At 29.0% G+C, this 25,033-nt stretch overlaps 1 protein-coding gene across 1 annotated transcript in view; it reads right to left on the bottom strand.

The window, feature by feature from the left end:
- Positions 1-243: 243 nt before the first annotated feature.
- LOC107449703 (DENN domain-containing protein Crag) overlaps positions 244-25,033 on the bottom strand; it is an 85,875-nt gene continuing 61,085 nt past the window's right edge. The window contains exons 26-33 of the mRNA XM_043039786.2: positions 24,719-24,770; positions 23,682-23,879; positions 21,089-21,436; positions 17,720-17,803; positions 15,394-15,517; positions 13,287-13,344; positions 10,812-10,981; positions 244-8,880 (exon numbers count right to left, since the gene is read on the bottom strand). Of these exons, the coding sequence (XP_042895720.1) occupies positions 8,735-8,880; positions 10,812-10,981; positions 13,287-13,344; positions 15,394-15,517; positions 17,720-17,803; positions 21,089-21,436; positions 23,682-23,879; positions 24,719-24,770 (1,180 nt within the window). The 3' untranslated portion in view covers positions 244-8,734. The remainder of the gene's footprint in view (positions 8,881-10,811; positions 10,982-13,286; positions 13,345-15,393; positions 15,518-17,719; positions 17,804-21,088; positions 21,437-23,681; positions 23,880-24,718; positions 24,771-25,033) is intronic.

Below are 25,033 nucleotides of genomic sequence, written 5' to 3'. Positions count from 1 at the left end.
TACTTTTATACAAAATATATAAATTTAATCCTAAAATTAGATTAAACAGCAAAGTTAAAGCAAAAACAGAAAGGGAAGGTATTTTAATGTAAGCATGAGAGGATGTTTGTGATGTTTATTTTTGTTAACAAGGGGAAAGAAGAATCCAAAATAGACAAAAATATGCTTACGTAACCCTTGAGCAGTCCCTAATCAAAGCAAAAACCAATACTAAATGCAGAGAAAAAAAAAATACTAGGAAAGAAATATTTCAATAATTTATTAAATCTGAAACATGAATTTCAAGGGATAAAATATAATAAATTGAGATCCATTTTATAACACATTTCTTTTTCTCATAGTTTATTTACAACAGTCAAAAATTGTCAACAAAAATATACACATAATTTTTTTTTTTCAGCTCAGAGTTAAAAAGCATGTAATAGTGATAAAATATTTCATTAGTTTACAGACTAAAGATCCAGAATATTTTACAGTGATATTAATATCTAAGATATATAACAATGCAAAGAATTCTCGTGAATTTAGAAGTGAGTTAAGTAACAAACACTATTACTCTTGTGATAAAACACACAAACAGACAATAATAGGGGACTTATAACAGAATTAAACAGTGATTGTTTCTGTTTATAATTACATACATTATTTATTAATTCATTATTATTATTAAAAAAAACAACAGAATTTTATGCTACAGAACACAACCTAAATATATTTAAAATAGCAATTAATACAAATACATTAATAATTTAAAAAATTAATAATTTGAAAAACATGAGAGACAGGCAAGTAATACAATTTCCAATTTAAGCAACTAATAATTTTCTAGATATAGGCAAGCAATACTAGTTTTAATAATTAATAATTTCTCAGACATCAGGTATAGGTCAGTAATAAAAATTTTCATGTAGGTTTAAAGAATTAACAATTTTCCAGGCATCAAAAATATTCCATATAAATTTTTCGATGAACAAAAATGAAATAAAACACCTTGTGTCCTAGCATAGTCTACTTAATCTAAACCCAGCACTCTCTTTATAAATAAGTACGTTATGTATGATTAACAATTAAAAGTAAATAGAATTATAGCAGACTCTTCATAAAAATTACTAAAAATAAAATTATTGCTTGTTTTTTCCTTAAATACTTTTATTTTATTTTTAAATGTTAAGAATGAAAAGTGACTAAGAGCAATGTTGCTATACTCTATGCACAGGGTTGTCACTCAAATCTAGTAAAAAAAAAATTCCCCATGTTTTCCTTTTACATATTATACACAATATATTAAGAGGAAAGACACAATCACTTTGCTGCTGAGTGACCTATATTAGTCTAGCTATATCAGTTTTAATTGCTGGAAAAACTTACAAAAAATAAGGAACAGCTTAACATACTTAAAACAAATAATGCTATTGTGAATGAAATAGTTTAGTATAGCTGAAATATCATTCTTAAATATCCCATAGATTGCGCTTTCAGTGGTCACCACTTTTAAAAGACAAAAATAAGAAATAAAATTCTCTGCATTTTCTCAGTTTGTGGGGAAAAACTCAAAATGACCTGCATTATCCCTGTTATTTTAGGTGATTTTAAAACTCCCTGTATTTTCCAGGTTTTCTCTGTGGAGTGACAACCCATATGTAAATAGAATAGAACAGGGTTCTACAAGTTATACATTTGGCTGCTCTTCACACTTTCCCCCTTTCGGGTACCATACTTTCAGCAAATCTTGCTTTTCCCCCACAGTCTCTTCATGAAAAACACTAAAGCAGGGAAAAGTAAGATTTACCAAAGCCATGGTAACAGAGAGGGGAAAACTGTAAAAATCATGTAACCTGGAGACGACTATTCTACTGACATAGAGTACAGTGACCATCCTAGTAAGCATCTTCCTTTAATATAAGTGAAGATAAACACTTCTTAAAAACAGCTATGTGAATGTAAATTCAGTGAGTTGGTTTTTCATTTACTAAAGTTGCATAAATAATCAACCCTTTGTGACCATATTAAGTTTTTACACAGTTGTGATATTGGTCCGAATTAATTGTTGTTAGATAAACATAATATACAAGATAATGGAAAGAAAAAAAATTTCCTTTTAAGAAAGAAAAACACTATTAGACTTAATAAACAATTTATATAATTTGAATTTTACATATCTCCAAAGTCTACTTGCCAAAACCATGGTAACAGAGAGGGGAAAAGTGTAAAGAGAGGAAAAATCATGTAACTATTGAAGTGAATAGTATTGTTATATGTGTATTTTTTGATGGGATGGCAAAGAGTAAACATACGCCTGGAACGATTATATATATATAAAACACTGGCAGCTATCAAAGAGGCCAAAAGAAGACTTCTGAATATGGGTTTTCGGACAAAAAACACATTTTAATGGATGATTCTTCCTTTAATAACTGAATTACATATTTTTTCGATGACAAGAAAATTAATACTGAGATGAAATATAATAAAATAGACTATAAAGAGTTCTGTATACATTAAAATATGTTTAATCTGAAAAATTAAAACTTTAACCTTTAAAAGAATCAGCATGCAGTTTTTCACGTAAGAATGAGAAAATATATATATATATGAATACAGTGAAAAGTATTTTTTACAGGGTTCCTACTCAATTTCAAAAAAAAGAAAGAAAAAAAAGAATCCCCGACTTTTCCAGGTATATCAGGAAAGTTTCTATAAAAATTCAGATTATATTTTATCAATACAATTTTTCAACAGAAATGATTTTTTTTTCATTTGTAGTGTCAAATATTAAATTTTGTGAGCAAAATAATGTCACTGAATGAGAATAAAAACATGCAAGTTTGACTAAAATGTGAAATTTTTTTAAAACAAATTATTGTAATAAATGTCAGAATTATTTAACTCCAATCTCAATAACTAATTACTGTTACTAAAAATTTTAAGACTGGTCATTTTCCAGGTATGATGAAGGTTTTCGTAAAACATTGCAACTTTTCCTGACTGTTCCCTAATTTTTAGAGGCAAAATAACCCTGACCCATCGCCATTTTTTGTAAATTGAATTTATTAAGTTTCATTTTAATGTATGAAGTGTTGAAAAACTGTAGTCTGAACATTATTGGTTGGTAATTTAATGATGGGGAAGAATATTTCATGCAAAATAAAAAAAAATAAAAAATAGCTCACAAGATAAATAATCTAATTGTTTTCATGAAAAATGGCAACATTATAAATTTTATTTATTAGACACAACATTGAAAATCATTATGGTAAAGAACTAAACAGCACAAAGAAAAAAATATCATCAAAAGTCATAGCTAACTGACTAACTAATACATAGCAAACAATAATATTAACTCATCTTAATAATAGCTTATTTGAAAAGTTATTATTTGAAACATAGAACATAAATTGTAAAGTTAAGATCAATCTCTAAATTACATTGTATTTCTCAGTTCTGGAAATATTCATATATTTACAACTTAGCACTTAAAATAAAATTAATGTTAACGAACAGTGCATTTTTGTAAAGGTGAATGAGGAGCATAGTGCATGATCATGTTCAAATTTCTAGCTTTAAGACCATGTGATGAACAGCTCAACTGGACGTATAAGCCACGGATTTATACGGCCAAGCCTTATGTAAAGAGCTTCTTGACGTTTCTATACATTCTTAAATTGATGTTTTTGTCAATTAATTTCAAATAAATTTTCATTTAAAATTATAAATACACTTCTATTCCAAACACTAATGTTAAAATATTATCGCAGTATGGATGAATTTGGAAAGTAGAATACAAATCTGCATCTTTAAATGCATTCTTTATATTTATATAAGAATAGTCAACAATTTACCAAATATACAAACAATTAATCAACTTCAGTAAAGACTTTACAGAAATACTGGATGTTTTCATCAATCAAAATGAAATTATAGTAGACAGTTATAAAAATAATCCCTTTAAAAATAAGTTATTCACATAAACACCAGAAGAGTTTTGAATCTTGGCATGCTCATAACTCATTTATTACGCATGGTTGTAATTTATGAAGGGCGCCATACCGCGGAAGAAAATTTTTGTTGCAAATTCTCTTTTATTACTAATTTAAAAGACAGAAAAAGTTAAGTTCAGGCAAACCTAGAGTAAGTCATGCTGAATGTTCAATTGCTGAAAAAAAAATACTTCAAAGTATTAAAATGCAAACAAATTATTAGAAGAGAAACTTCTCCATTGGGTAATTCTAAGTTATTATCTCATAATTTTTTTTTCATTTGTATATTATAAAATTTTCTTTTTAGTATTTGAAACTTCATGGCTTGCTCTAGGTTTGCCTGAACTCACTTTTTCTATACTTTTAATTTTAAATTAGTTTAGGATGTGAAAGAGAATTTGTGAGGAAAATTTTCTTCCGCAGTATGGCGTACTCTTAAGTATTGATTGTAGATCAAATTCAATCCAAGGATTAAAGATCAAACTAAATATGCATTAAACAGGGTTTATATCATGTTGAGAGAATGCCAATTCAGACCTTGACTGAGTTTGTATCCCCACAATCCTGACTGAGAATAAAAATTATTTTTCTCTATAAAAGATGAAGCCTTGAAAAAAAAAAAGACACGCGATTTACTATAGATGTATTTATCATTGTGACACTATTCCTATATGAGTGGATGGTTAAGAAAAAAAAAAAAGAGTTGGTCAATTCAAGTGGAATTTAAAACCCAGATATTATGCCAAACTCGAGAATTTCTCCAATTACAGAGCTTTACACTAAATGCATCAAAAATCAAATCAATTATAAACTAAATGAGAAGCGAAAATTGAAAAAATAAAAAGGAAGCTCACTTGCCCACTTTAGAGTTTAGGCCAGAGATGGCACACCTATGTCACACATGCCATTATATGGCACAGGACATAGGTGGCATGCGAAAGGTTTTTATTTAAGTACAGTTGGACTTCCATTTAACGAAGTCGCTAAATCCCGATAATAAGTGCATTATATGGAAAATTCGTTAAATAGAAAATCACCTTTTGAAATACTTAAACAACAAAAACAGGTTTTAAATTCTTAAGCTCCAGACATAATTAAAATAGCAATTGATACACCTTTATCTTGTAAACAAGTATCTACTATTTATTTTATAAATCTTAACCATAAAAGAAATCTGCATGGAAAGCAAGAGTAAGGCAAAACATTATCCAGTGTTACACTATCATGTTACATACATTTTCATCTAAAAAAAAAGCTAAATTTATGTATAAAATTATAACTGCATTTATTATAAAAGTAATTTTAAACGTACACACCACGTGCGTTCTTAAGTTTAATTGCTGCTGATAAAATCCGTTTTGTTTGAGTTTTTCGTTTGAAATGCAAAGAAAAAGGGATTTAACTGCTTTCTCTAATATGTAAGCAGCTTCGAAAATCAATTCAAGGTCATTTTCCCCACAAAATGCGTTAACAAGTTTGAAATGTTCTTAATCATAATTTTTTTTTTGGGNATAGTGGATCTCAAAGAAAAGTTCGTTAAATAGAAAATTCACTTTGCTATTTGGAAGATATTTCACAAAGAAATTTCCAAAATGTTCTTGGTTCGTCGAAGAAAAAAAATCGCGAAATATAAGTTCTTTAAATCTAAGTCCTACTGTACTTTTATTCAATTACATTCACCAAGGCAGAAATAAAAAAATAAAAAAAGAAGAAGTCCAACAATTATGGCCATTAAAGGCAAATTTAGAAATAAGTACAATTTTGGACGCCATTATGACATTTTTTAGGATGCAAGGGTGATCATTGTTCCCACCCTTATGGAAAAGCATTTTGTAAGGGGAGACATGCTCTTTCTTTGGAAGTAGGTGAGTATGATGAGTTGTAAAGAGAGAAATCAAACTTAACTACAAATTATGAAAATAATTTGCAATAATACAGGGTGCATAACCAGATTTTTCAACAAAGATAAGCACCTTTTAAATACTTAAGTTAATAAGTAAACAACAAAACTTAAAACAAGTTAATAAGTAAACAGCAAATATAATTACGCAATGTAAATTTTATGCTTTGAAGTCTACTTAAGAGACTTTTTCGAAAAACAAAACTATCACACTGGACACCTGAAAGTAATAAATCGTAATTTAACTGGCACACTAATCAAAAAGGTTTGCCATTTCTGGTCTAGGCTGTTGGTTCAATGCTCAAAATCATCATAAAAAAATTCTAGTTTGATCAGACAGGAATAGTTTTTATCTGGAAATGCAGACAGTTATCGGAGTTTTCAAGGCAAAAGATCAACATATTTAAATGGGAGATATAACACTGAACTAGGTTTTTCTTATCGTTTTGATTGATATTTAAAAGCAATATTTAAATGCAGATTTTATGAGATATTTATGTCAATACATCAGAATTAAATTTTTTAGGAATTTCATTAATATTAAAAAAAAACATGAATTTCAGAGAATTTCAATGTAAATATTAAATACTTATTCTAACCATACAAAATGGTTAATTTGGAAATAAATTATAATATAGTACTTGATTTCATAAATCCTTTACAATTTCCAACACGTTTAAGTAAAATAACTAAGGTACAAACAAAATAAAATTTTCAAATGTTTCTAAATTCAATATTAACTATTTACAAAATTACATGAAAAATTATTACCAATCAGGTTCAAATACGAAGTCGATTATGTGTTTCATGGTTACTTAACAACAAACTTAATAATTCTCACCCATTTCTTCTTAAAAAATTTTTTTTTTTTGATTTTAGGAAAAACAAACATAAAATAGGGTTTTGAACAAAATAAAATAAAAAAAAGTATGATTCATAAAATGATTGAATTAAAATTTTTCCACAAGTTTAGCATATTATAAGAAACAAAGGAATAACTTTAGGTTATTTTATGAATATGACATATGGTAAATATATAAATTTGTTTTATTTTTATTTTCAATTCAAGGACAAGATCACTTTTCAACAAAATTTGCTCGCATTCAAAAAGTTTTTAACAAATATCATAAAACAAATATCATTTGCTTGCAACAAATATCATAAAACTTTAAACTACTTTAAAGTTTAAATTTAAGAACATAAAATATATAATACACTAAAATTCTTAAAAAATCACTTATTGGATCAGTAATTGAAAATAAGCAAAATTTGCAGTTTTAAATTACTAAGGCAAACTAGAAGTTAAAAAAATATACATTCTTTAAACCTATAAAGAAAAAAAATTTGCTAAATATGACTATGTTGAAAAAAAAAGATTAAATATAAATTTTCTCACAGTTTTCTCCTTTAAATAAGCAAAATTTTCTTACTTTACTAACTAATATGTTGCTCATAATAGGTGAAAAGAGCAGAATGGAGGAAGGTTCTAGGGAAGGCTATGGCCCACAAAGGGCTATCATGCCAGTAGAAGAACTGATATGTATTGACTTAAAAAGTATTTTTTATGCATATACTTGGCTCTTACCTTATACCTTATGCATATAATTGGCTCTTTAGTTGAGTAAAACTCAAAAACATTTTATCACCAAATACTGAAAAAATTCATGTAAGGAGAAAATCATGAAAATTATTCGTTTATGATATGAATGTGAGAAACAATCACAAATAAAACTTATGCTACTGCCTAAATACATATCGTATGTAAAGCAGTTATTTGTGAGTGTAAAATATCAAAACACACTTTTCTAATTTGCTATATTTTTTAATACCAAGTCTGTAAGTGAAACTATTTGTCTAATTGCTGGAAAAAAGAGAATCATTTGTTTATCATTATTTGTGATAGTATTGTAAACAACAACATGGTCATTCCATAATATATTTAAAACAAGTGCAATTGCTCCCCTTACTTATTTGGTAACCAAAAGTTACAACAACAATTTTTGGAAAAAAGAACCGAGAACTTCCGAAGTGAAGGAAGAATTCTTTATTCTGAAAAATAGCAGATGATTTTTCTAATCGAATAATAAAATATCAAATAAAAAATTTACAGTTAATCGAACACAACAAATATTTCAGATACAGTCAAATCCCGTTTTAGTTAAATTCGAAAATTTTAATGTAACAAATACTTTCCGAATCTCCCCAAATGAATCTCCACTGAAATAATGGATTAAAAATACCGATATTATGAAATTTGTAACCAGCGATCTAAGCATGTAAAATACAACAATAGTTGATTATTGACTCACGGGACTGAACATGTGTTTTATGTACAGCAATATTTCACATTAAGCGGTTTTGTGATAACGAGGTTCGACTGTATTTGATAAATGTTTCTTTTAAAGTTAACCCCACCTTTTCTTCTCCTATTTCTCTTTTCAATTATTAGCAACAAAAACAAAAGCTGATTCAGAGGAAAAGCGTAGTTGCATACTCGAAAGCAGTACTTAAAATGAGGCTAAGAATATGAAACTGCAAATAATAAACAAAGTAGGCTTATGAATAAAAAAAAAAACTCAGTCTGGAATTTACAATACTAGACAGTTAAATAGATTTTGTTGAGGTGATCTTGTCAGTGAAAATACGTCGACACAGTAAAAATATCTTCATTTTAAACTTAACAATATGCATAATTTAAATATAAAATGCCTCAATATACTTTGAAATACAGACATAGAGACGCATAACAAATAATACAACAAAGCAAAAACGAAAACAGTCAGAAGAATTAGAAAAAATGCTTGACTTGAAAGAGACAGAATTACCGGTATAAATAAATACTGTTTGTAATTGACATTTATCTCACTTTTAACTCTAAATCTCTGAAATAGCGACGGCAGAATACGGCACCATCCGTGGGAGGCCTGTCGTTCATGTGTAGTTGTGACAGTTGTTTGTTCGAGAGTTTTGAGTATGCTTTTCTATACTCCAGATCAAAGGACACTAGAAAAAAAAACAGGCAAGTTACACCAGGGCTGAAGTGGAGGAGGATAACCTCCATATAACAAAGTTTTTAGGTAGCATATTATTATTACTTCTTTATCTCCCCCACAACACACTTTTGTAGGGTTTCGTCTAAGGGGATGTGATAAATTTTCGAAATTTTTCTTTACTTTGTGCTCTGGTACAGTTTAATAAACTAAAATAACACTCATTAGGTGGAAAAGCAACATATTTTAAGAAAAAAAGTTTTTAACTTAAATTTTAAAATACTCCCCTCTACCATTTTGGATACTTTCTCAAGTTCCCAGTTATTTTCGGCAGACCTCCTGCTTTATAAAAGAAGTTTAGGGTAATTGTGAATGTTATAACCTTTAAAAGATTACATTTAATTAGAGGATAATTTTTCATCATTTTATCATTAATAATCTTAAATTAGGTTTTATGTCTGACAGTTAAATTGGCAGTTCTTGTGATATATATAGTCTAGTCATGAATTTGTTACTCGCATATATACATAAGCTGGAAATGATTAAAATAAGTCGAATTATGGATTACTTCAAAATGAAAACACAGAAGAACTGCTATAAATGTTGAAAATAGTTATTATGAGAGCATATTTCTTTATTAAAGAATTTAGTTGTTTTGATTTGAAAAGCACGATAGGAATTAGTAATGGAACATTTTACAAATGCTTATTTTTTCAGAATTTGTTTGATACATTGCTATTAGAATTTTTTTATTTTCCTTTAAAAATGTCATTTCTATTTCATTGGCATTTTACTTGAAATAATTTCATTAAGGCAACCATAAGATCATTGGTTATAAAAAGTACTAATCTGCGTAACCCCTTTTAACTCTTTTATGGAACCCTAGGGTTCCTCGGAACACCATTTAGGAATTGCTGATGTAATGAAGCAGCATAAGGAATAATATTTACTAAAACAAAACTGTTTCAATATTTCGGTTGACTTTGGTTTACAATCTCATCTCAATTTAAGAAATTGATGACAATTCCAGATTTTCCCTGATCTATGGTTACTCTGTTCGATAAAAACAAACAGTTTCATTCCGATATACAGTCTTACCTACTTAAGTGCATATCGGATAATCGAATTTCGATAAATTGACAAATTAAATGGGTATAAAAACAGTCTTCAATTATAAATTATTTCAGAAGGAATAAAATAATATTATAGTGACTGTATTATATTTTTCATTCGCATTGATTCATTTTTATGTAACTTTAAAAGACATTTATATTTTACGATATCAACACAGACAGTTTCAATTATTTATTTTTTGATTGATTGTTGACAGTTTTAATTATCAGGGGTGATTGTGAGCTCAACTCAAAAATTTGGAAAATTTTTTGAGTAAAATCATTAGTGACGCATTTCAAAAAATTAATGTCTTAATAAATTTAAATCATTGATATTTTCACAACATGGAATTCTAAATAAATTATATGCAGCATAATTTAAATTAATAATTATGTGTAAGTTAATTTTTATCACTAATCATATTTTATATTCTACCAGAAAAAATATTAACAAATGAAAGAGATGCCAAGTGTAAATTCTAGTTCTAATATTTTTAAATAAAATATACAAGAATTTTTACACATAAATGTGATCGATGATTTCTTAAAACTTCTGAACCATGGATTTCCGGAAATTTTTCCAGAGCACAATCATCTCTGAATTATTTATTACTAATTTATCGATCATAAAATAGAGTTTTTTTAACAAGACACTATGCATTAAATACTATTAAAAAGTAAAATTTTGGCAAAATGTCTCTTTTAAAGTTGAATATTGCACTCCCCTTTTAATAGAATGTCCCACTTAATTGAATAGAGTTTGCTGGAACCAATGGCATTCTTCTCAGCATGGTTGATTCTATATTAATTAACATTGTTTTGAAATACTTACAGTTATCAATGTTCTCTCTGCCCATTGCAATGAGAGAGAGAAATAAAATCTCTCTATAAATACTGTGATGGTGCTTCCTGGATGAACTCTTTTTCCTTTCATTTATGAGCAGACAAATGGGGGAGTAAAGGTCATTGCACTGCAGGCGACCCAGAATCTGTTTTATGACACTGAAATCAAATCAAAATAAGTCAAGGAAAGCAATTCTCTAAATTTAAGTGTTTTTATTATAAAAATCGGGGATATTTTTTTTTTTTTTTTTTAAACATCAAAAATTTAGTTTTCGACTTGTCATGTGTGTAAAGTGTGTTTCAATAGAATTAAACAACCAAAAAAATAAAATTAAAGTATGTTATTTTAAAAATAGAATACTACAATTAAAACAGGGTCGCCATTCAAATCTGGAAAAAAAAATTCCCTGTATATATTTATTCCTCTGTATTCCCTGTGAGGAAACACAATTACTGTGCTCTTGTGTAAGATATATTGGGGGGCTAACTATATTTATTAGTTTTAATTACTGGAAAAACTTGGAGAGGAAAAAAGGAACAGCTGAACATACTTAAATAATGCTATAGTTAATGAAATAGTTTAGTATAGCTGAAATATCATCCTTAAATATCCCATAGATTACGCTTTGAGTGGCAAAAGAGGAAAATAAGATAAATTTCCAGTACTTTCCCAGTTCATAAAGAAAGAATAAAAATTCCCTGGTATTTTAGGTGATTTTTAAATTCCCTGTATTTTCCAGGTTTTCCTTCTAGAGTGGCAACCCCATAAAAGTAGATGTCAGGATACAAATAAAAGTAATTAAATTTAATTCAATTTTATGAGCAGGGCTTTCTAATAGATAGTAACTCCTTAATTATTTTTATTCACCTGTAATACAATAAATAATAATGACAAAAGATAATCTTTATTCACAGGTATTTTCTTAAAAGTATGTGTGGTATAGTTATAGCTATTATCCCATTTTTTGCTCATAAAAATAAAAGCTCTGCATTACAAAATACAGACATAAATAAATATTTATTATAAATATTCTTTAGTATTTATTGAACTTAACTAGTAAGGACAAAAAAAGAGAACGTTTTATAACAATATTTTTGATAAATTACTATATGCAGAACTTTGATGTTTAGCAACAGTATGAAAATTCAAATTTTAGAAAAACAAATATAAAACAGTTTCATAACAAATATGAAATCTTTGTGCTTTTTTTTAAAAATGAGTTATGTTTTAAACTATACTATATACTTAAAAATACATACCATTTCCTACTATTTGTCAATAATAATAATTGTTTAGAGTAATAAAATAATGTAATAATTAAATTGTTCCATAGAAATAAAATAGCACTATGGAAAAAAATTAGTTATGTAATTAACAGTAATTAATAAAGAGTTAATGGCTTACTATTAATTTTTTGGAAATTAGCAGATAAAACGAATGAAATTTTTTTTTGACCATGTTAACAAGCAGATTTTTGATAAGTGACGATGGTTTTATCTGTCATAATGGATCAGGGGATAGAGCGTTAACCTCCCAAAGAGGTGATCCATGTGAGGGTGGAAAATGAAGCCTGAAAATGAGAATATTTTGCAAAATGCAGCAGAGTTGCACATGAGAGTGCAAGAATCTCACCGAACCCAGCTCAGTAGATGCACTTGCAAGTATTTCATCTAACATGTAAAATGATTGGCGCTTTTATACGCTATGGACCGACGGTACGACCAAATGGATTGTTGTTGAAGGAATTGTGAAAATGTTGGATAGAACAATGTAAAAGCATGCTTTTGCATAATAAAAATGCACGCTTTACCATGGCGAAAATCAACATGTTAAAGAAAAAAAATCTCATTTTGGAAAAGGGAGAATTAAGCACTTTTTAAAAATACCCAATGAAAACAGCACATTTAAAGGCTTTTAAAAAAAGAAAATCGAAAATAAGCACCTTTAAGCACTTTTTAAAAACTTTATGCACCATGGAGTATGTTGATGAACAAAGTAGATTTAAAAAAAAAAAATTTGTTTTTCTTAGTTAAGACTTAGTTTAGTACATTACACTAAAGGACATCCCTATACCACGATTACACTTTCATCCCTAAGTTTAATTAAGCAATAATTAAATCTTATTATAAACTATAAAACTAATTGTATCATATGATGCAAATCAACATACAAAGTACAAATATTTCTAAAATTTCCTTATATTTTTCGAAAATTTTTTTTTATAATTTAAAAATGAGTAAAGCTTTCTTTCTTTCTATTTTTTGGAATAAACGAACGTTTAAATTCCAAATTTTACTTTGATTAGTTTAATACTTATTAAGAAAAAATTCATCTTTAAAAATCATTGCACAGTGTGAATAGTAAAAGAAATATTTAAATAAGATTGAGATGTTACAAAAAAAAAGGAAAGATAAACTGCAATTTTCAGATGTTAAGGGAGAAAAAACAGAGGGGTAAAATTACTTTCTGGAGGCTTTCCATTCGTCAGTCAAAAGTGCAGTGACAAGTGAAGATTGTTCACCTGAAAATAAATTAAAATAAACTTTAAAAATTAGAAACCAATAAAGAAATTTATCATTTTATATACAAAGCTGTACTTTGATAACTCGGAAACATGCAATATAAATTATTTATATAGCTTGTCAATAGTTGAAATTTTTTCTAATATTTAATTTAATATTGAACAATAAGAAAAAATTAACAAATAATTTGAAACATACAATTGCTTCAAAACAAAACATATTAGTGGAACCAAAAGATAATGGTGTCAAAATTTTTATTACATCAAAACAAGCTGTATGTTTCTTGACTAACTCTATTTTATCTTTATAAGTCAGTTACAATTTTATTTAATTCAGCTTTCTTTTTCAGGAGGAATAAATAAAACATAAAAACAATACAGTAAAATAACATACACTTAATCATATTTCTCATGTATAGAAAAAAAAATTGTTAAGAGCATTAGCATTCTCAACAAAAAATTTTCTGATTTTGGTTTGCTTTAGAGGCAGTAACCTCTCAGCAAAATTTTTTTTCTTCTTGCAGCAGAGAACAGTTAATGATTCGCGCTCAGCTTCAAAAGTTTCTTTAATGTAATTTTCATTGTTTGCCCCCACAAAGTTAATGTGGTTTTATGAAGAATTGTGGTAAATAAGAATTCAGTTGTCTTCTGCATACAAAGAGGAAAAAAAAAGCTTGGAAACTGTTCAATATTTTGAGAAATATATGTTGGATAAAATAATGATAGAAGCATTCAATACTTTTTAAAACCTACTCGATGCCTACTTACTGGACCTCTCCTACTCACTGGAGGCAATTTTGAAATTTTAAACATTAAAAGTTTTTTTGTTGCAGATTCAGACTCTCCAGAAAAAAATAGCCCTATTTGAACGATAGGTTTTGGCATTTTGTTTCACAGAAGGTGCTGTAATTAATATCGAAAAAAATTATTATAGAATACAAACTGTTTAAAATAGTGGTTTATTGAGACCTATCAGGTTGGATAAGAAATAAAATGTTTGGATATTTTTTGTTGTTGTTGAAAAACATGTCTAAAAATTATTTTTGAAACATTTATTTTTGTATTTTTAATCCGATGGGTTTCATTTTAAACAGTTTGCTCCCTATATTAATTTTCTGATAAAAGCACCGTCTGTGAAGCAAAATGCCTGAATCTTTGGTCCAAATTGGGTAAATTTTTCTAGAAAATTTGAAATAAAAAATATGGGTTTATATTTAAGATTTCAAAGTTGCCTCCCATCCCTTGCCAGGGAGGTAGATCAAGCAGGGTGCATAGCCAAATCTTTCAATAAAAAACAAGCACCTTTAAAGTACATTTTAAGCACTCAAAAATATTTTTTAGCATTATATATATTAACAAAATGCAAAATAATTTTCAAAGACTTCACATGATTATGATAAAATAACTAGTTTCTGACAAAGAACTCTTTTTCTTGATTCCATTAACCACCATAAAAAATTCAAGAGATTTTTCAGTTCGATATCAGAGGGTGGAAAATGAAGCCTGTAATGGAGAATACCTTGCAAAATGCAGCAGAGTTGCACACGAGAGCACAAGAATCTCACTGAACTCACCTTATTAGACGCACGTGCGGATTCGCAAGAATTATATCAAACATGTAAAATGACTGGCCAATTCATACACTACAGACCAAGGGTAAGCCAACATGGATTGTGGTTGAATGAATTGTGAAAAGGTTGAATAGAACAATTTGAAAACCATGCTTTTGCATAATACATTGCAAAAATAGACATGACAAGAAAAAAAAATCTCATTTTTGAGAAGGGAAAATTAAGCACTTTAATAACACCTTATGAGAAAAGCACCTATAAGGACTTTTAAAAAACAAAAATCGAAAAAGGCACCTTTAAGCACATATTAAAAACATTACACACCATGTCAAGTTTGATATTATTGGATAGCTTAAAAAAAATATTGAATGCGTCTATTTTCACTTTATTGACCCGTGTATATTTCTTGAGAACCATTTAGAAACTTTTTTTACACCGTTAATTTATATAACATTTAATTTATCAATATAACACTTGCTTGTTTCTAGCTGCGTCCAAAGCATATAGAGAGGTTGTCCAGTTTCATCATGTAGTTTGACATTGTCCCAAACACAGTGAACTGACACATTACGATAATCCATCTTTAGCCATGACTCTGGAATCTAGAAATAAAAAAATTGTTGAGAACAGGGTGAGCAGCCAGATTTTTCAACAAAAAATAAGCACCTTTTATGCACTCAAAAAATATTTTTAATCACTTTCCAAAAAAAAAATATTCATAATTAGGATGTGTGCAATAATGAAAATTATTTATTTCTATTGTTTAAAGTTCTTAATTTATAAATATAAAATCAACAAAATGCAAAACTATTTTTAAAGACTTTACATAATCATGATAAAATAACTTGTTTCTGAAAAATATTGCAGAGAAAATTGTGAAAATCCTGCTTTTTTTTGTAATTTATAACAATTGACACTTGAAAGATAGAAAATGAAGCACTTTTTAGAAACCACCATAAAAAAAGCATCTTTAAGAGTTTTGAAAAAACGTTACAAAAATTAGCACATTTAAGCACTTTTAAAAACACTATGCACCCTGGAGAAACCTTAAACTTGTAAATTATAATTTTTCTGAAATCATATGTATTTTGTTTCCCTGAAACTACGAAAACAAGACTCAAACCACAAAAATAATATTCAACGGTACCAGTTGTCTGCTGATTTTAAACACACCCGGCAAAAAAGAATTAATACTCACCCATAAGAATTAAAAATGCAATTTTTGTGCAATCAATTTAATTTTTATCAAACAACATTTTAACTAAATGAAATAGTAATCTGCAAAAATTAAGTATAAACGTCTATCAGGGTTCCCACTCAATTTCAGAAATAAATTCCCTGACTTTCCCAGGTATACCAGGTAAATTTCAATAAAAATTGAGACCATATTTTCATCGGGAAACTTTGATTCTTTTATTTGTAATATTAGATTTTCTGTGTAAAATAATATTAAATGAGGAGAGGAACATTTCTGTTTGACTAAAATTATAGGCTCTAACAACAAATAATTGTTAGAGATATTAGAATTATTTAACTCGAATCACAATAACTGATTACTGTTACTGACAATTTTAAGACTGGTTATTTTTCAGGTATGATATAGGAATATTCCAGGTTTCTGTAAAAAAATTGCATCTTTCCCTGGGTATTCCCTGATTTTCGGGGTTAAAATAAAATTCCCTGACAATTCCAGGTTTTCCCTGACCCGTGGAAACCCTGGTCTATTGCGTAAATTTCAAAAAAAAAAAAGTTTTTGTTTATGTCTGATAGTTAAATTTTTTTTAAAAGCCTATTTTATCTTCAATATTTAACTTAGGTTAAATCATTAATGCCAAATTAATTAGTTACTAAGTAAATTTCATCATGAAAATGTGAGCGAAACATTTTAAGGATAGTGCTTATTTTAAGATTGTTTTTTTTTTAGTCATTTTCTTACAGATACATAAACCACTTTTTTCTATTATTTAATTTTCGCTGTTTAAAAAGGCAAATTGAGGCTCATTTCCAAAACAAGCTCTTCATAAAACATACTTTTTACTCTTCCTATCACTGACCCACAAAACTACATAACCGACTACGGAAAAAAAAAGAGGGGAGGCATTCCTTTTGAAGCGAAGTGCGATTATTAGCCAAGTAAAAATTCGGGGATTGAATCGAAAAGCAATCATTGTAATGAATTGACCCTCCAAAATTTTTGTCATTTTGAATTCACCACTAGGGCTTCAGTTTCAGGAATTCCCCCCCCCACACACACATACTCCCCCATCGACATTGAGATTACACTACAAAGGAAGGTATAGCCATAAGGTTAATAGAAACATATCATTTGTCATATTTTAATTTTATTCTGTTTTTTATATCTTTCCTTATTAGATATTTCTATCAAATTCCCTGAATAGTTGAGAGGTTAGTTTGAATAAGAAAATGAATAAATCAAAACAAAAATTACTTTGATAGGGCACAAATAACATTCAACAATGGAACTTAAAAAGAAAAAAAATGAAAGGAAGAAAATTAACGCTCTTGATGAAATATTATTTCAAATATTGAGCATCAGTAGCCCCAGTAAGATATTGTGAAAAATTGAGACAAAGTTGTCCTTTACTTGTACTCTTTAATTTACGTAAGGTACCACAAAAATTAACTACAACTTAAATAAAGAATATTATTTCTTCTTTTCAAAATTGGCTAATTTTTCTCTGAAGTATTTTTTTTTACCTTTCTCACTCCATCTATATTTATATTTTCTGATGATTTTTTACAAATCAAAAATATATAAATATAGAAAACAATGCAACTGAAACCTTTTTTCCTTTTGTAGTTGATTCTGAAGACAGAACAAGAGCAGGTAAATGACTTGAAACACCAATTCGCTTGAAAAACCATACCTGTAAAAATATATATATAACTGTAAAAATCATACGAAGTTACAATAAAAAAAATCATAGAATAATTAAAAACACTTTTTAATATAAAAATAAAATGAAAATTGGAAGAAATTTTACTAAATTGTTACAAAAACCATTGAATTATATTTTGTTAACACTTTTGAACATTGCTAAAAATTTCGTCGGGATTTTTTCTCTTAAATGAGCAGTGTGATCAGCAAAAGTTATAAGTTACATCATAAAACAACTTGCCATATATATATCTATACATATAAATAAAGAATTAGTGTGTGTGTGTCTGCATACTGGATGGTGAGCATAATGTAGGAAATAAAAATACAAAATTCAATATGGAGGTTAATTAGTACATTTTTTAACAAATTATGATGTCCGATTTTTTAAATTAAATTTTCAAGCATGAATTTTTCAGGTGTGCTTTTTTTTTATAGTTCTGCACATTGAAGCCCATTTTGTTCAAATGAAATGGTCTAGAATTTTATAATTATTTTTTAATCATTAAGTTCAGACTTTTTTAAACTGAACCATCTAATTTTTTTCTTAGGGTGGTTTTTTTCTATTTTTAAAAAAGTAATTTGAGAAACCCACTTTTCTCCCCCTAAAATTGTTAAATTGTGACGTCTGTTAATCTATAGCAGGCATTAATTTCGAATTTAGATAAATACAGTATATACAATGTTTCGAAAACCTTTTTATGTCAAAAAAATATTTTTCCCTCTGGCATAGACCTAATGTTAATTTGAATTCCTATGTCGTTCCTATTCTAGAAAAAAAAATTTCTCAACATTTTGCTTGAATAATTTTCTTAAACTAACCAAAAGATTAAATAATCGATTTTCGTTTGGATGTATCTCGCAGAGGACTGATCGTAAATACACGGTTCCCAGTAGAATGGCAAAAGCAAGCATCACTGCCTGTGGCCAGTTAGCGGGTGAGTGACCACTTTGATCAGCCTGCGTTGGGACCGAGGGTGAGCGGCACTGGTCCTCGTCAAACTGTTCTACTGTAAAGTGCTCAACTTTGCACGCAGGTCGTCGAGCTACAAAAGCAGGGGAGCCATCCTCTCTGCAGAGGATCAAAATTGCGATGGCTCGTCTTCGGACAGGGTGCGTAGCCAAATCCTTGAGTCAAAAATAAGCACTTTTTAAAAACTTTTCAAGCACTTTACAAAAATTTTCAAGCACTCAAAAAATTCCCATTCAATCAATGAAATAAAAAAGTTAATCTAGCACACAAAAAAATTAATAATTTTTATTTATATTTTTAAAAAAAATTTCTAATCCATTTAACAATCTTACACTACAATAAACCCTTTCTTTCCAAGATAATAATAAAAAAAGGTTACTATCCAGTTTTTAGCAATATGGAGTTTGCCTGCTCTACTCTTAAAATGAATTACAATTGATTCAATCACATGAAACAAGGATTTATTAAGATTTATAATAACAATTTCACTTAAATGCAAAAAAGGATATAAACATACATAAGGCATATTTATTTTCCATACAGTTTCATACATAGTTTTCATGTTATTTCTTATCAACAAATAGTTAATTAAATGACAGGAACATTATTTTTTAACTGATAATTTGTTTTCTAGATCCAACAGTTCTTTCTGCTTTTTATTAATATCAATTCGTATAGCATTAGTTTCTTTCAAAAATGAAAATTTTCTGCCTGGTGAGCCAGCTCGCTTGCTTTATTGTTGAGGTTTATTATATATTTCTCTAAATCTATTCTGTTCTTTTTTATGCAGAACATTTCTTCTTCTTTCGTTTTCTTTTCACTTTCCTTTTCTCTAGTCTTTTGGGCTTCTAGGTACACTCTATACTTAGCATGTGCGCTGCTACATGAAACACGCATTTCTCTCGTTATTTCAACTTTATGGAGCCCCCCACATTTCTTTTACATTATCATAAATAATTCTCTGTGAAATATAGGAATTGCCACTCAATTTCAATGTTCTTGCTCACACTGAATCCTCTTTCCACTGACGCCTGTCCAGGAGAAAGACTCAAAATCATCTTAATAATTTCCAGCAACTTAGGAAATTTATCACCCTCAAAATAAGGGATAATCATCTAATCGTGTTTTCTTATGGTCAAAGTTTCTGAAGTTGACCACTTGTTTGTGAAAGTCTGAAAATACCGATACACATTCTGTTTCTTCAATCTGATTCAGCCGATATAAAGTTAAAAGAATATTTTTCACCCAAAAAGAAACGGATGTAAATCGAAACAATCAGTACTTTCCTACATCATTGGTCCAATCCAAATGAATTCATCTTGACCCTGAAGTCAAAACAAAAGTACCCTTACCCCCTACGTCAAAAAAGTGATGGAAGTAAAATAAGATGAACAAGAATAAAATTAAAGTAAATTAAAAAGAAAAACAGGATCTGATATTCTCTATCCGAATTGGAGCACTCTGGTTTCGGTTTCAAGTGTATGCGCAAGTCACAATGTGGGTACGACATGAAGATTGCGTGAATGATTCCATTGCAAACACCCCATTTTTCGTGAAATGCATGGGATCCACCACATATCACTGAAGAAAAAAAAATTCTTCGTAAAAAAAAAGTACTTTTTAAAAACGTCAGCTGAAAAAAGCACCTTTAAAAGCTTTTAAAAACGAAATCCCCCAAAAAAGCACCTTTAAGTACTTTTTACAAACGCTACACACCCTGTTCGGATCATCCTCAGGGATGTTTCCCAGACTGTCGGCAATAGCCCATTGTACAGAGCTAGTATGGAGTAAAAAAGTACCTACTTTGCTTGGATATGAATATAATTTCAGGTTTTTTATTTTATTTTATAACTATCGTTGAACAGCTGATCCAATTCTTGGATTTACGACTACTAATGTTCAACTCCGCAGGCTTGTAATTTTGAATCCAATCCAGAAGACAGGGGAACCTGGGAGAAATTTCCCTTTGAGGAGGACTTTTTGATGGTACTAACGAGCATTTGCAATACATGGAGAGTGAAACCACGAAAACCTCCCATGATTAGATTGACGGCAATGGGACTAACCCATGATCCGTCTCTACCACTGAGGATATTTTACGTCGGCACTGTGGTCAGTGCAAGCCGGATGTGGAATTCGTATCGACCAGCCATTACTGGGAATCAAACCAGGTTCATCTCATTGGAAGGCACACGCTCTATCCCCTGAGTCATTACGGCTTTTAAATTTAGCGCAACCGGTAGGATTGAAGAAATGATTACTGTCTAAAAAAAGAATTTTGGGAACTCAATGGAAGCTTACCAAATTCCAATATATGATAGGATGCTGGTCGACAAACTCTGGCTTTGTCATGCAGTTATCTCCTTCATGCTCAAGTACATTCTCAACTTCTTTCCGCAACACTAATGGACTCAGGTAAGGCACTGTGACTGGCTCAATGTCGTTGAGAGAGACGGAAAACCTGCGGACATCACTCGCTGATGAGTTCGTGGACTGGCTCAACTTCCGAAGCTTGGCATTGTACGGTGGAACTGCGATGGATGGATTCTCGTTTTCATCGAGAGAATTTGGGAGTAAGTTTTCAGTTTTCAATGGATCAAAACTGTCAACTATGTTTTGGTCGTAAGGAGATTTTCTTAAATATTCTTTCTAAAAATAGATACGGAGAACATGTCAAAAGCGGTAAACAAATATTTTAAAATATACAACAATAATATAAAATCATAATGCATTAATCTTACAGGAAATAAAACTGGAAAATAAAATGAAGTAGTCATTAAATAAGGTTTCCATTATAATTATCCTTAAAAATAGTGGCTGAAAATACTGGTTTTCTGTTAGCTATTTTAAGCAGAAAAGAGGCAGCAAGTCAAAAAAACAATTTGAACAAATATTAATACAGTCAGATGATGATTTAACTCACTGACGGTTCAGCAAGTAAAAAATTGCAATTTTACCTGCAGTCTTCTCCGCACAGCAAAACTGGTTTTTTCATGTTATTAGATAGGGAAATAGTGTATTGGGAACATTCTCCCAATTTTGCCCCTTTGCTAAACTGCCAGTGGATTAAAGAATACACTGAGACCTAAAATTTTATTCATAAAATTGGGAATAATTTACAATATCAAGGTTAAAAGCAAAGAACGTTTCACAACTTTTTCTCAAAACCAGCTTTCCTTAATTGACTTTTACAAAACTTAAAGGAAAAAAATACATAAATAAACAAAAATAAATAAACAATCCTCATTTTAAGCCCCCCATTTTCTAACCACTTACAAAATGCTGTGTAGGAAATATTTTTTTTCTTTTCCAAATGACAAGATTAGTAAAGCAGTCATATATTTTTCTTAAACAAACATAAAATTTTTTTTTTCTGCTGTAGGAATATTTCCTTAATTTCGAGTTTATTTTTCACTAAATAAGGGTTGTGGCTTAATTTTAATCGAACCTAATAGTAATGATTAAGATTGAGACACTTTCTTGATGGCCAGTAGAAGCCAAATTATTTAGTGCCTCTTTTTTTGCTAAGTCAAAAAAAGGAATGAAACAATAAATTAGCTTCAACTGGGTTTCCACAAATTTCCCTCGAAGAGGGTAGTTTGAGTAGCCTTACATATACGAAATAATAGCTTAAATAGTCTCCTTAATGAAATAATTTTTATGCTTTCTCATGCATGTAGTAGTGTTGTGAATAATTATTGCAACAAAACAAGAAAAAAAATGCCATCGCATAATAACTTAAATCTTAGCTAGATTAGTACTAGATGAGACCATTTACTAATTCAACTACTGCTTTAAAAGCAGAACAATGTTTTCCTTTTTTTAAAAATATCACAAATAAAATAAAAAGGAAACTAAATAGAGATAAATTTCTAAACTTCAAGGTAAATAAGTTTATTTTGATTCTGAAAACTAGAAAGCACCATGTGAGATTAAAATGAATAATTGATCAAGACTTAAAATCAAGATCAACCTAATACAATTTTTAAAAAAAATGATTAAAAGGTAAACAATTCTAAAAGATTTTTTAATATCCGATCATGAAAAAAGCTCATGAACATTTTACTCAGTATATCTTTCCTAAGCATTTTTTCTACCAACAGAAAAGAAAACCAAATAATAAGAAATATGGAAAATCTAGGGGAAAAAAAAAACTTTTCCAACTTAGAAAGGTAAAAAAAAATTAAAATCTATTTCTTTTTAAATCTAATAAGTTTAACACAGGGTGAGCAATCAAATCTTTCAACAAAAAATAAGCACTCAAAGAATATTTTTAAGCACTATATATATCAACAAAATGCAAACTAATTTTCAAAGACTTTACATGATCATGATAAAATAACTAGTTTCTGACAAAGAACTCTTTTCTTGATTATATTAGCCATGATAAAATGACCAAGAGATTTTTCGGTCAGATTTCAGTGGGTGGAAAATGAAGCCTGAAATGGCGAATATCTTGCAAAATGCAGCAGAGGTTGCACATGAGAGTGCAATAATCTCACTGAACCCAACTCAGTAGACGCACATACGGACTCGCAAGTATTTCATGACACATGTAAAATGACGGGAGCCTTCATATGTTATGGACGGTACACTGAAATGGATTGTGGTTGAATGAATAGTGAAAACGTTGAATAGAACAATGTAAAAAGCACGCTTTTGCGTAATACGTGGCGAAAATAGACATGGTAAAGAAAAAAATCTTACTTTCGAAAAGGGGAAATTAAGCACTTTTTAAAAACACCCAATGAAAAAAGCACCTTTAAGGGCTTTTAAATAACAAAAATCAAAAATAAACACTTTTTAAAAACGTTATGCTCCATGTAACATATGTATGTCATGTGAAAAAATTGTGTGTTTTTTGCATACTATGCATAGATTCAGACATACTTACATTGTCAGAATTTTCTTCAATTAAAATAAATGCATTGTGATTTGAATCAATATTGCTCTTAACGGACATGTTATTCTCCTGTGGACGGTTAATGAAAGAATCAGATTCAAAGACATCGGGACGAATGTTGGAAGAGACACTGCAAACACTCTCTGAAGATTGAGCTGTGCTGATAGAATTCTCCTCCCATCTGATATCCTGCAACATTACAATAATTATTATCCATAATCAGGGTCTGTCTAGACATTTTGTGAAAGGTCCAGCTTTTGTAAAACTGTGAAAAAACTACTTATAATTTGTGAATATAAAATAAGCGTTAAGTCACATTTTTTCAACCAGGGTCCTGCTTTTGTGAATTTGTGCAAATAGGGTACTGTTATTGCCAAAAACCTTTTCAAGAAGTTTTGAAATTGTGAATAGATACAAGATTCTGCTCAACAATTGCTGCTACTAAATTAGAGACGCAACATACAAATATTTGGTATTTAGCCTATACTGCTCAACACAGAATATTAATTTCGGACGAATAATGGAAACTAATTCACTCACATTTTTAATAACACAACTTAGTAATGTATCACTTTTAATGTGTTACACATTAAGTAGACTTAAACAATTCCCCAATTTATAATATTTTATTTAAAAAAATTGCTAAAAATTAATTTTTATTTACATAAGATTCTATTAATTAATTTTATGAATAAATATAAATTGATTAATTATTTATTTACAAAAAAAAATTATGATTTAATATTAATAAGAATGTGCACATGATTTTGTAAAAGTAGAAATATTTTCTTAGAATTCATTTGGAATTTAAACTTAGGGAAACTTAGTTTGTCTTGGGAAGCGCTTACTTGATTAACAAAATAATGAAAATAAACAAATTTGTGAAGGGTCCGTTTTTATGAACGAATATTTTGTGAAGGGTTCGTTAAAGGACCCAAATTTCTTCTAAAGAGACCCCAGATAATATAATTATAATTATATGTATCAAAAAAAGGAAAACAGTTTGCAATAATAGAAGAAAAAAGTACCTGAATAAATATTGAGAGAAGAGGTACTAACTTAGCTTTACAAAATGTACACCTGGAATATAATAAAACAAATGAGGTACAAGAAAAGAAAAACTCAACAACAAATAAAGTACAAACACTTCATTAAAGTATTGTTAAATATTGTAATATTATTCAGCTGTTCTCAGTTACACAAAAAAAAATAATTCCAACTTCTTTTGCAGGTTTTTAGTCAAGAAGAACTATGTTTAAAATGAGAAAAACTATGAAAAGAACTATGTTTTTAATTATACGACCTCTTTTTGTGATACTTGAAGATGTAAGGCACTGTGACTG

Source organism: Parasteatoda tepidariorum, chromosome 7 (genome assembly GCF_043381705.1).
Source record: "Parasteatoda tepidariorum isolate YZ-2023 chromosome 7, CAS_Ptep_4.0, whole genome shotgun sequence".
NCBI classification, from domain to species: domain Eukaryota; kingdom Metazoa; phylum Arthropoda; class Arachnida; order Araneae; family Theridiidae; genus Parasteatoda; species Parasteatoda tepidariorum.
The sequence above is the reverse complement of the archived record's forward strand: the minus strand, read 5'-3'. Positions and strand labels throughout refer to the sequence as shown.